Source organism: Vigna umbellata, chromosome 1 (assembly GCF_029865625.1).
Source record: "Vigna umbellata cultivar VRB3 chromosome 1, Vumbellata_1.0, whole genome shotgun sequence".
NCBI classification, from domain to species: Eukaryota; Viridiplantae; Streptophyta; class Magnoliopsida; order Fabales; family Fabaceae; genus Vigna; species Vigna umbellata.
Window position 1 is genome coordinate 3691259 of NC_142165.1, and position 13510 is coordinate 3704768.

At 35.4% G+C, this 13510-nt stretch overlaps 2 protein-coding genes across 2 annotated transcripts; both read right to left on the reverse strand.

Moving 5' to 3' along the window:
* Positions 1-312: 312 nt before the first annotated feature.
* LOC124848453 (uncharacterized protein At5g39865-like) lies at positions 313-1856 on the reverse strand. Its single transcript, XM_047326130.2, has one exon. It carries the CDS (start codon positions 1354-1356, stop codon positions 550-552), a length of 807 nt encoding a protein of 268 aa, XP_047182086.1. The 5' UTR covers positions 1357-1856; the 3' UTR covers positions 313-549.
* Positions 1857-4618: 2762 nt separating this feature from the next.
* Positions 4619-12071, reverse strand: LOC124848451 (ubiquitin-activating enzyme E1 1-like). Its single transcript, XM_047326127.2, is given in 8 exon segments — positions 4619-5478; positions 5481-5487; positions 5714-6146; positions 6251-7116; positions 8158-8952; positions 10103-10320; positions 11278-11648; positions 11879-12071. Coding segments are annotated over 7 exon segments (3264 nt in total). The 5' UTR covers positions 11636-11648; positions 11879-12071; the 3' UTR covers positions 4619-4891.
* Positions 12072-13510: the final 1439 nt, after the last annotated feature.

Here is a 13510-nt window from a genome sequence, read left to right on the forward strand (position 1 = left end):
AAAAAATATTCAGTTCTCATGGTCCTAGCAATTGTGAGTTAACCCAGAAAAAACACAATGAAGTAGCATGTTGGCTTTATCATCTCTGATGAACAAAAGTAGCATTTATCGAGGTGCGATCATAAGTTGGTGCAAAATTTGTTGTTTTTCTTTTTTTTTTTTGTTGTGAAGTTAATCATATTAGAGTTTTGCCATTGAAGAATGTAGTATAGACTGATAAGATCAAAAGCATGCAATGAATACAAGTTTTGAATACCCAAATAAAATGACATTGACAATGACAGTGAAGTAATAGGAAGAAGAAGAAGAAAAAGAAAGAAATAAAGCATAGTAATATTAACGGTAGAAAGTTAAATTGGAAACCATTAATGAACTCGTTGTGGTGTTGGATAGAGGAGAATGAACACATACCCAACACGCATATACATAAAAAAATTGTATCTATCTATCTATCTACGATCCCCAGGAAATGGGCCTATACATGATGTTGTTACAGAAGGAAAAAGAAAATCTAAATAGTTAAAAATGGAATTTTTTGTTACAGTGGGATTATAATGGAGTCGGTGCATTGGAAAGACAAGAAGGACACCTGAGAAGACCATTTTCGTTGCAGAGGTGACAGGTTTTGAAGCCAAGTTTGTTATCGACAAAGAGTCTTCTGCTACCGTTGCACTTGTCGCAGAGAATGAACCTGTGAGCGGCACACGTGGTGCACTCGGTGGGATCCGCTGCGGGCAGGTCTTGGAGAAGCTTCTTCAGTTCGCCGATCTCGTTGAGGTATCTCAAGTCTTCGATCCCACCAATGTACTTGCCGGCGATGAAAATACGTGGCAAGTCCAACTCGGCCCGTCGGAGGCCCATGAGGTGGTTTAGTTCGTTGGCGAAGCCGGAGTCGACTGAGACGTCACGGTTGTCGATTAGAACGCGGAAGCCGCAGAGAATGGAGAAGACGTTCTTGCAGGCATCGAAGGTGGATCTGACGGCGTGGAGGGTGGTGTAGTAGACCACCACGCGGTCTTCGGTTCCGGGGAAATAAATGGGACGTTGGTTTTCGGGTTGTGAGACATCGGGTACGGGTGGGGCGGGGTGGGAGTGGGTTCGGTGGTGGAGTTTGGAGGGTTGTGAGTGGTGATGAGTTGACCAGGTTCGAAGGAACGAGTTGGCGAGTCGAACTCGGTGGAAAACGGAGGGTTTTCTTGAGCGAGAAGGAGAAGGAGAGGGTTTGTCTTGGTGGTGTTGGTTTTGGCGTTGTTGGGATTCGTCGAGACAAAGGGTTTGGATGTCTTTAAAGGAAGAGCAAGAGAAGGGGGAAGAGGGTGTTGTTTGAACCGTTGATTTTCCCCATGATCGCCACATTGAAGGTGGGAAGCTTCAATCTTTTTTTTTCTTTTTCTTTTCTTTTGGTTGTTCAATTGTCTTGACTTGGATTTTGGGGATTTGGATTTGGAAAAAGAAGAGATTTTTGGGAGTGATGGTTGTTGCGGTGAAAGTATGGGAAATTGGTAAAGGTTGGATTTTTTTGGTTTTGGGAATGAAGAAAAATGGGGTTTGTTTCTATTTTTGAGGTTGGGGGTGATGAATTGGTGGATAAAGAGATGGGTGTGATTTTGGTTGCTTAAAATTTAGGTTTTGGTGGTGGTGAATTTGCATGTTTGCAAAGTTTGGGGAGGTCCTCAGCTTTTTTTTTTTTTTTTTACAAGAGAAAGGAGGGAGAAAGAAAGAACAAAAATGGAAATTGAAGAAAGAGAAATTAGGGTTGAGAGGTAGAGTTATATGTGGTTAAATAATTAGGGTTTGGTTGGTTTTGTTTTGTGATTGGCTTTCATTGGATTTCATAGAGACAAAGAAGTAGTAAGAGGTCCTTGTTTTCATGTTTAGACAAAATAAATTATCCATACTTGTGATATTTAAGATTTTTGGTATTCTAATTATAACAAATGGAATTTATATTTAAATTTCTTTTTTATATTTATTATCCTTTTGTGTTAATTGGATGTCTTGTATTTATTGCTTTTCGTTTTATGAAAAATTTACTCAAAGATATAATAGAATATATGATACTTTTAATATTATAAAATGTTTACCCTAGATTGAGCAAAATAATTTTATTTCATTCTATCCTATTTTAAATAATCTATAAAAAAAAGTCATAATAAAATGATTGAGAAATGAAAAGGAATAGAATGTTTTACAAAAAAAAAAAATCCTAATGGTCTCTTATATTTTAATAATTTAGTTTATTTTATTAAATAAAAAATAAAATACTTTAGAATTTCTAAAAAGTTTAAAACTTTTATCAACGAAAAAAACAATTGAAGAAAAAAAACTGTAATTTATACTAATTCAATAAGTTTTTATAAATATATTGAAACTGAATAAAAATATGTAATTTTATATTTATATATATATATATATATATATATATATAATATATATATATATATATATAGAGTTTGCTAACTTGAACGAACGCTCTTGTTTTTTTCAGTTAGTATATTTTAGTAATGTATATCAGGTTTTAGTTCACAAAAATATTCTTATATATCATGGATTCTAAGTTGTAAGATCAAGGGTATTTTGAATAATTTTCATTCTCAACTAAAAGAAATAAGAAACTCTCAAACTTTTACTCACCTCCCTCGTTTCTCCAAGCTTTTCTTTGTCATCCTTATGGTAGCCCCAACTGAAAAAAAAATCAGAAACACACGTTGTTAAACAATTTCTTACAAAAAATGATTTTATAATAAGTTTTCATTTTATAATTTTTGTCTTATCTAATTTTATATAATTTTCACAAGCATAATGATATATGAAGATGTTGAATCAAGATCTTGTTCATTCAAGATCTCTTCAATTTCATCATCTTCTCTTATCTCTAAAAAAACCCTTCAGGCCAATTACTAATTCTATGCTTGTAAAAATTAGATAAAATTAGAAAAGACAAAAATTATAAAATAAAAACTCGTTATAAAATATTTTTTTGTAAGAAATTATTTAACAGCGAGTGTTTTTTATTTTTTTTCCAAGCTAAATACCAATTCCTTTAATATTATTATGCTTGTGAAAATTAGATAAAATCAAATAAGACAAAAATTATAAAATAAAAACTCATTATAAAATCATTTTTTATAAGAAATTGTTTAGTATTTCTGATTTTTTCTAGACCAATTATTAATTCTTTCATATGTCATTATGCTTGTAAAAATTAGATAAAATTAGATAAGACAAAAATTATAAAATAAAAACTCATTATAAAATTATTTTTTAATTTTGAGAATGAAAATTATTAAAATACCCTTGACCAACTTAAAATCCATAATATATAAAGATATTTTTGTCTACTAAAACACGATACACACAAGTTAACAAACCCATATATACTAAAACACGATATATATATATCCGTTCTTAATATCATAGAAATTTTGATGCTATAAATTTATCTCAAATCTATTATTTTTAAATTATTGATTTCGTATCCAAACACACTCTTATAATTATTCATAAATTTTATTATAAATTCATTAATACCGGACCTTACTTCGATGTCAACACAAAAAAACAACATAATTCATATTTATATCTTTACCAAGTTCTTCAGTTTAAAGATGACCGATCGTGCACGTGGTTTTTTAATAATAAATCATCTATGTGAATTAGGCTAAAAGAATCAAAAACATAAATATAAGTATTTTTCTTATTTAACTGAAAACCTTGACGATGAAGTAATAAAAATATCCGCATACATTAATCTTATAACAAATTCACAAAAAAAATATTATTCTATTTTAAATAGATTTCATTATATTAAATAAATTTTTAAACAATTTACTGTATTCTACCGTATTTTTAAAACCTTGCTAGAATCGACACTTCAGAAAAGTTACACTTCAGCTTTACAACTTAAAAATTTAGTTGAATTAGAATTCAATAAATAATATTTTTTTATTATTGAGCATTAAGATCTACTCAATTCAAAATTTTAATAAAAATCATTAGAGTAAGTGCTCTAAAATACGTGTTATAAGTTTTACCTCGCAAAATTCCTCTTGTTCAGAGTGAAGACTCTTCCCAAATAAATTAACGTCGACTCCATGAATGGAGGATGAAAAAATTAAAAATTGTGCAAAACAACTGCATGCCCTGATATCATTTTTGTCATTCAAAGAATGACAATATTAGTTAACCAAAGCCATGTAATTAGTCAATATTTTCTTTAATGAGACTATCTATCAGAACACCCAAAAACACGGCCACTTTGATGATCAAGTATTCAAAGGCAGCGAAGGATGGTTGAATTGAGAAATGAAGGCATTAGATCTAAGAAATTAGAGGATCCAAAAGTGGACGGAAATATGATCAATCTCAACGTTAAATCCAAGTTTTGAACTACCTTTGAGTGACCAGATCAATCGAGAGAAGTCTCGATTCACGTTTCTTGTCGAACTTGCAACTTTCCAGATTACATTCCGATCGACACTTTTCCCCTTATTCAACTTTAATCATCCCGGCCTACTATTCAAGCACTTACTATCTCTAGCCGAACAAATCGCGTAACACGCTTCTTCAAATTTTAGAAACGTGTTGGACAATACTATAAACTACATTAGGCTAAAAGTTTTTCAAGCGACCTCAAGAATCATCATAATTAAGTAAATTTTCCACAATGACGCTGTCGCCAAGGACCTTTTATATTCAGAAATTACATCATTTCATCGTCGCAAGAACGAGATAACATACAAAGAACTAAAGTTACTTTTCAATTCATATAAATATATGGTCGACAGTGTCGCCATGTGTATACCCATTATGAATATGGAACCGAAAGTCAAGCATATTCTGTTTCTAACTAAAGATAAGTCTCGGACACACCTGATATGTCGAAAAGAACCTAACGGAAATAGATGGATATTTGGGGGATGTCAATGTCATTGTCTTCATCATCCTCACAGGCAACCACAACATCCAAGTGACGCCGGTATGAAGGTATGTCCACCTTGGCCACCTCCCTAGCCAAATCCACTATCTTTCTGTCCATTCGCTCTTTATGCTTAGGGAACATGCTGTTATAGAGCAGACAACTTCCACATGAAATACTGTAAGCATTCAAACCTTTCGCCTTCAGCCAATCAAGAAGCTCCCTTAGAGTAGGATTGTCTTTTACGATCCATCTGTCCCAAACTGTCCAACTCATATCTTGATGCTTGATGACCTTGGGTGGAACTGGCTCTGCAATGGAAAAGAGAGGCAATGCTAAGTTGGCAAACGTGTTTCGGTAGTCCTCCACTTTGTGCCCTCCATCCAAAGCTTTGAACAGCTCCAGGCATACAAGCCCCGTGGCCATGGCAGTTGATGTTGCAATTGCTGGAATGATCCGCCCGGCAATAAACTTGGCCTTGAGTTTGTCAACTTCAGGAATGCTGTAGTTCCGTGCCCTCATGTTAGCAAGTCCAGCTATCAGGTCCATATGGTAGTTGTATCATCATCCTGTAATTTTCCAGCACAAAGGTCATTTTTAACTTTGGATGAAAGTAGATTATAATAAATAAATGAAATGCAGGTGAAAGAATTCGCCTCCCAGCAAATACAAAACCTCACCAAACTAAAATCCCCAATTCAAAACCACCAAAATGCAATGTGACAAAAGAGAAGGCTTTATCCATCATCACTGAAAATTCAGAAAGGGCAAAAACTCAATGAAAGGAAAATAGACCTTCTCAAATTGAACTGGTTTCATCCTGAAATCTGGTTGCAGCTTTTTCCGGCACACCTCTAACTTGGCGATTAGATCATTAATCACAGCTGCATCATCTATAGAAGCAGAAGAGAGACTGGTTGCCTTCTCATCTGTCACTATTTTTGCATCTTTCTTGGGCTTAAAGTCAGGTACAATCACTGAATCAACGGCTTCAGCCAACTTCTTAGGATTCTTACCCCAATCAGGGATTGGAATACCGAATGTTTCTGCACGTAATATGGCACCTGCCATCAAAAACTGCAGATGACCCGGATCAGATGATGAGAATTCCAGTGGACGAGGGAATCGTTTTGGTGCAGACCAGAAAGGAGCTCCAGTACTAGTTGCAGCATCTTCAGGAAAAGTATAAATTAATTGCTTTACCCGGTTAGCAAAATAATCTTCAAACCTGTGAATAAAAAACCATGTATGAGTGTAGTCCGCACAAAAAACTCTAGTAAGCTCTGACGATATCACAAGAGAACGCAAGCATATATTATCAAACAAACATACCTTAACCTAGCCCATGAAATACAATCTTCAAAAGTCAGACATTTGTCCTCATCCAAACACTCAAGAACACGCTCCAAGTTATCCCTTGCTTGAGCATCACCGGCATTCCTCATTGCGTTAGTATATTCGGTTGGATTAGATAAATATGCATTTACTTCAGCTGGAGTTTTCTCAAGCAAACCCTCAAACTCTGACCGAGCCCAAGTCAAGCAGTGGTCAATGTTGTGTGGAAAGGAGTGAACAGTACACATAGGTGCCTGTTTCTCAGGTGGATCTCTTGATGCACCATAATTTTCTGTTAGGTGGGGAATGACCATTTGGGTATTGCATTTGGCTCCAAGTGTTCCAGATTCAAGAAGTGGCTTCTGGAAATATAAGCACCTCTGATCAACATACAGTCTTGCATTCACATTGTCTAATGCATTAATCACAACACTCAAATTTTCCCAGAAGGTGTCATGAAACACATTTTCAGTTTCAGGGCTAACACGGTTTTGCAGTGCTTCAATATTCAGACGAGGATTTATAGAAGCAGCAGCTGAAGAAGCAACTGTCGACTTCGCCTGGCCAATATTCCAATCACGAAAGAGGAACTGTCTACTCAGGTTACTCTTTTCTATAACATCATCATCAGTAATTGTCAGTTTTCCCTGGCCACAAGAAACTCCCATTAGAGCAAGGTTTTTCAAAAATTCACATCCCAATGCACCAGATCCAACAACAAAAACTTCAGCATCTTCTAATTTCTTCTGCAACTTTTGTCCAAAAACTGAAATCTGTGCATCATAACGACTATTCAATGGTTTTAAATCATTAGGATCCAGTGGTTCCGTAGGAAGCGATTCCACCGAGTCAAAGTAGAAAAACTGCAAAGATCAGACAGGGAACTAAAGTTAAAACTGCAAAAAAGGACATATATTATAAGCTCAAAACAATTAATGTGTCCAATAAGTAGGCCAACAAAAAAGTGAAGATAGACTAGATATAGTAGCCTAACTCAAATTATTTCTATTATTCTATACATCCTAAGCAAACAAAAAAAGTCAATATATTTTGGAACTGTTGTATTGGAACCCTAATCCCCTATTCAAACATCATTAGAACATAGGTATTCAAACTAATCAATATATAAAACCATTTGCTTAAAATTTGGTATGTACACGTTTTGAGTGGACCAAAGCACAAAGCTTTTCAGAGATTTCAGTAACACACCTATGGTAATGCCACAAGTTAAGGCTAACTTTCAGTTCAAAGTAGTATTAAGGGGCTATGCAGAGATAGGGTATAATGTCATGCTTGAATGCTAGAAGAATCACAAATACTAAACAATGGGAAAATTACACTCATCCCTCAGGTTTAATGAAATTATGCCCCATAGCCCTCCTGCTTTTGACATTATTTTGACCTCCCTGTTATATTTTGACCTCAGGTTTAATGAAATTATGCCCCATAGCCCTCCCGCTTTTGACATTATTTTGACCTCCCTGATATATATATATGCACACACACACACACACATATATAACAGCAAAAAAATAGGGGGAGATCGGTGGTAGCAAAGAATATAGTGTTATGTGGTTATATAGATTAAGGTATGTTCCTATATAATAAAAAATGAGGGGTATCAACTGAAATTTTGTTCAAGCTCAATGGGTTCAAGTTGTCGTAAAAGAAAAGAACACGATCCAAAAATAAAAATCTTAGCCAAATCAAATTTCATTTATATGAATCAAATTCAACAAAGTGTAGAAAGTTCAGAGGAACAAAACATCAACTGAAACAGCAAACTGAATGCGCAAACCAAATGGTTGCCCAAGTCCAAGAAAAATATTTTGGATTTCAGCTGCACCACACTACATTTCGAAATAAAAGATGATACAGTGACGACCAAGAACATTATTACTTACTTGAAAAAGTGGATGAAATTTCCCAGAGCATGCCTTTACAACCTCTTGTCCTACAATTCCACCAAACATAGCTGCCATAGGATTCAATACTGCTCGAGCACCAGAGGCAAATTGTTGTAGAAGTTTTGGATTCACGTCTTCCAATTTTCCATCACCTAAGCTACCATTAATATCACTGGCAATGGATACAAGTTTCTGTGCATCATCCTCTGAACCAGCAACTGGGTAGCGACCTATCTCGGAGACGAATTTATCCAAAGCCTGGAATGCTAAATGCAGTAGTGGTGGGCGATCAAACTTAGAAAAATCACTCAGAAGAAAATCACCTGGATCACTGAGTGCTTCCCTCAGTGGTTTAAAGTTCAAAACCTTTGGTTGCTTGACCTGCGTGACAATACCACCTTTTTCATATCTACCATAATTTGTGGTGTCTTCTTCAAGAGTGAATGAATATGCTCTAGCATTTTTTATCCTTCTTGGTTTTCCATCATTCAACTCTTTCATACCATGAACTTCAGAGAATGTAACCAGATCTCCATCCTGAAACTCGAGCCTCTCATCATCAACACAGGAAACTAGAGCTGGATTGTCATTGCTGATGGACGCAATTATACCAGTATGAGGATCCTCTCCATCAACATCAAAAACAGTGAACTCGGGCCCAAAATCACAAAACAGAGAACCAAAAAGGCCCCTAACTTCAGTTTTAATAAAGGCAATGGGAGGCTTATGACTGTGGCAGTAATCATCGAACTCGATGGCTTTCTCAAGACTGATTTCAGTGAAAACAACAGCCTACAAAATAGTTTAAATAAATAAAAATATATAGATTCATGTTGCAGGAAAGCAGAATAAATTCACATTAAAGAACACCATTGACCAACTTTCACAATCTAAATCACATCAAAGTCGCAAAATTCACAAGTTTATATTTTGCTGATTTGGTCAAGAAAATTCAAATATGTTCCTCACAGTTTTATGATCAATATATAATCTAACATTATTTCACTTCAGAATTTTACAAATAATATTATTTATCAAACATTGCAAGGACCATCGTAATTAATTTTGAGTAATTGTCTGTACACAACTAATCAGGTTTAACACATGCAATTAGTTGTCTCATACCAGGTGACCACATTATTTCCAATACTCGTCTTTACCCCAGAAAACATATCATACTACTATCACAATCATCAATAATCACTTAACATGCGCATACCTCATTTAAATTATCAACAAAAACATTTTAATTAACTTCAAATAAAATTGAGAGAAAATAACCTAGTGCCTCATTACATTCAGAAATCAAGCACAACTAAATTGCTAACAATTAACTCGGGCATATGTAAAGCAAGATAGAAGCATAGTAGTATTACAGACAAAGGAACTGTTAGAATAATTACTAAGTCTACTTGTTAGTGTAGTCAGTAGGACTAAAATAGGGGGTAGTGTGTTGGGTTATCTCTAATCATTGTACCTAGCAGTCTAGGACAGTGACTTGACCTTCTATCTCTCTATTGTATCAACTCTTTATCTATATAAATAACAGAACATGAGAGGTGTCTTTCAAGCCCTCAAGAACATATTTTTATCTCAAGTGGAACCACTGACTATGCATTAAGAGGAACCCCCCTCCTTCATCAATCACATTTTAAAATGGCACAATATTGTTCACCCATTGTTAATCACCCAGTTTTGCAAATAATGAGCATCAATGGAGAAGTTTCACGTACATGGCATTGAACACAAATAACTAACATTAGAAGTTGCCCTTCAACATATGCACAAGGAAAATCCTTATTCCAAAAATTCAATGGACAGTAAAACATGCCAAAGCGCACATACAATCACTTCATATGGCGCAGATGTACATATAAGTGCATTTAAGGAAAACATGAAGTTCCAAAAACGAAAAAGGAGTAGACATCAAGATTGAAAGTACCTGGAAATTAACCAGTTGTTCTGTAGTCAGCTTAGTTGTCAAGCTTAGTACAACCACGGCATTGTTAAGTTCCTGCAACTTACTAACGGAAGTCACTGCCCTGTTCTTGCCAACATCATTTTCTGAAAACACAAAATTACTGGACAAATCCCATAACTCCACATCTCCTTCGTCATGCAAGGTTACAGATTTCACCCCAGCAAGAATGAGATTCTTCGCTGCAGGTAGTAAACATTATTTGGTTACAGAATAAACAAGGCTTACACTACTCAAATCTATATGAGAAAACATTAAAAACATCAAAGTCCCACTTTTAACTAGCTAAAGAATAGGCATAAGTACAAACATTCAACAATTGCCCAAAGATATCCAACGATGACTTTTAACCAGTTTATAGCTATATTCATACAGTGAAATATAATCCCAATTCTCAAGTCAACAATATAAAGTTTGAAATAGTGAGCAACTAGTGATCATTTTAAGCAAGTACTACAAATAACAAGCTCGTGAATTGTACAAGTCTATTACTCCCCTTCACTTCATTTCTCAGCCTACAAAGGGGACAAGGGACCAAATTACCAATCCACCTAGCACCAATCCTATCAAACAACAAACCAAACAATTTCCTTTCCTTCAATTTAGAGAGGGGGGCGGAGGGTAAACCACTGCTAGTACGAACACTTAGTCTAAATTAATTTAGAACCTTTTTGGATAAATTTTTTGTAACCCTTTATAATAGAAGAAAATAAAAGGGTAAATATGCACAACTTCTCTTAAAAGCTAAAATCAACTTATGTATCTCAACTTTTGCAAATGTTAAATGAGAGAAGCTTCTATAGAAGTTCAATGCACAAGTAATAGTATCTGGCCCAGTAGACTAGGGGAAACCCGTGGCAGGACAACAACAAAAATCCACCAAGTTGATTTTATCTTATGAGAGAAGCTCGATTCAAGTTACCTTCTTATGTTCTTCTTCATAAGTGATTATGCAGAAATGAATGCAAACATTTACGAATAAGCATGTTTCATAAATCTTACATCTCCTATAAACCCCAAAGATTTAACTATTTCCACCGTCATTCCCATAAATGACCCCTAAGAAAACCAACACAAAAACAAGACATCCAGAAAGAAATTAAAAAAATTACAATTGAAGCGTTAGAAAACCCAATTACCAATCTCAACGCCAAGTCCCTTCATCCCCGAAACAAGGACGCTGGATGCGAAGAGCCTCCTCATGGTCTCCCGGCCATAGACGGCGAGCTGCCGACTGTGCAGATCCTCGTCGATCTCCCCTGGGTCCGAGACCCCGAACGCCATTCCTTCGATCGAGTTCCCGCCGCCGCTGTTGTCCCCTCCGCTCCCGCTGGCACTGAATCCCCGGCCGCTGTTGTTCACCGCCGATCCCTCTGCACCCGAGCAGGCAGCAAAGCAGCCGATCCGAGCTTTCTTCGAAGTATTGCTGTTAGTGGCGGCGTCACTCTCTCCTTCAACTACCACTCCTCCTTCGCTCGCTCTCTTTCTAGGAAGCATATAGTGCAGTAAACTGCATAAGACGCAACGCAACCGCACCATCGAAATTATCACCACAACAAAAATCAATCAATCAAACCAAAACCAAAATCATAACAAACAAGATCCATGCAGCTGATGATATATATAAATAAATCAATTATGCAAAACCCTAAGTAGCAGGAGATTCGAGGTTGGAAGGACGAAGGAAGAAGTAGACGAATCTGAATCTAGGTGGAACGGAATCGAAGGAAGCGAACGTACCGAATGAAACTTAAGAGAAGGAAGGAATGGAATCAGATTGAAGTGTGCGAATCGAGAGAGAGAAAGAGAGAGATTAGGTTTCTTTGAAGCTGGGTTTGAAGATGTAAAGTGAGTGTGTGTGAGAGATGAGATTGGGTATAAGAGAAAGAGAGAGAAAGAAGAAAAAGAAGGGTATTTATGGATTTGCATGTAAATTATGGTTTCTTAATTGTTCTACGCACCTAGGGTTTTTGCTTTACTCGCTACCATTTCTCTCTGTCTTCTCTTGCAGCAATGAGAGAGAGAGTGGGCCTGTTACTGTGAGTATGGAAGAATCCTGAGCGGGGTGGACAAAACGAATGCACCGGAATGACTACATGCCACGTCGCCGTTTTATCTTGTCCTTCACTCCAAACGACGTCGAATTCTTCTTTGGTCTCCTCTCCAATGTCAGCGTGGAAATTCCAAAAGCAGAAATTAATACTACGTTTCCCCATTAATAAATAAATAACTTCATCTATATAACACACAACATCGTATACTTGTTGTAAACCTAACATAAATGTTACTCTTTTCACTGCTTTGTCTTAAAATATGCGTGTGTTCTTAACTTATTTTTTATAAACTCACTATGTTTATTTCTTTCATCACTAAAGATATAGAAATGAAAAAAAAATAAATCATTACATTAATTTTGGGCTATGGTAAATTAAAATTACAAAAGTTAGAGCCTAATAAATGAGAAAAAAAAAAGCATGCATAATAATAACTACTTGATATTTACTCTAATTATTTTTATTTTCTTCATGTCCTAAATATATTTCAGAAAATTTGTTTGGAATTGTTTGCTCTATTACAGCCCGTTTAAGCAACAATTACTGCAAATAACTGCTTAAGGCTTGAATAACTTACTTGAAATAACAAATTAAAATAAAACTGCTTAAGGCTTCTTTTTTGTTATTTGTATTCCATCATTACGTAACATTTTCATGATCTCTTACTTGTATTGGTGTTACCCTAATCTATTCAAAAATAAAATATTTAATTCCTCCAATTTATTATATTCATTCTAACATTTTCTAAAGTGGCATCCACCTTATTTATTTTCCTTTGTGTTACTCTTTTTATTTTGTATTTTTTTTAGTTACATCACATTTTAATAGTATAAAACTATTAAAATAAAACATATATACATGATAATTTATAAAAAACCTGAGACTACTAGAGCAGAAGATTCTATCCTTGAAGAGCAAAATTCTTTATCCTGTTGCTTCTCTTTCAACAAATTGTTGGATCCCCGAAAAGATGTTTTTCCTAAACCCATACCATTAAGGTGATCATCGCAAAGAGAAACAACACACAACATAAAAAGCAAGGGTAAGCTATATCCAAAATAATACATCATAAGTTTAAAGCATTTCATATAAGAATTATATGTAATTTAATCCAATTCAAACATCTTAACATGCAAAGACCTAAACCGACTGTCCGGAATTAGAATGAATATCGAGTTATGGCGGGTTGTGCACTTGTGGTGGCCTCTACTACTTTGCAAAGCCATTGTCAATGGGTTTCACCCACCACCCACATAAGGTTAGTCTGTTACCGCGTCATAGGCCTCTAGGTAGCACCTAGACTAGGACTTCCTACTAC

What these genes read in the sequence shown, in the direction of transcription:
- LOC124848453 (XM_047326130.2), bottom strand. Translation starts at nt 1,356, where the DNA reads ATGTGGCGATCATGGGGAAAATCAACGGTTCAAACAACACCCTCTTCC.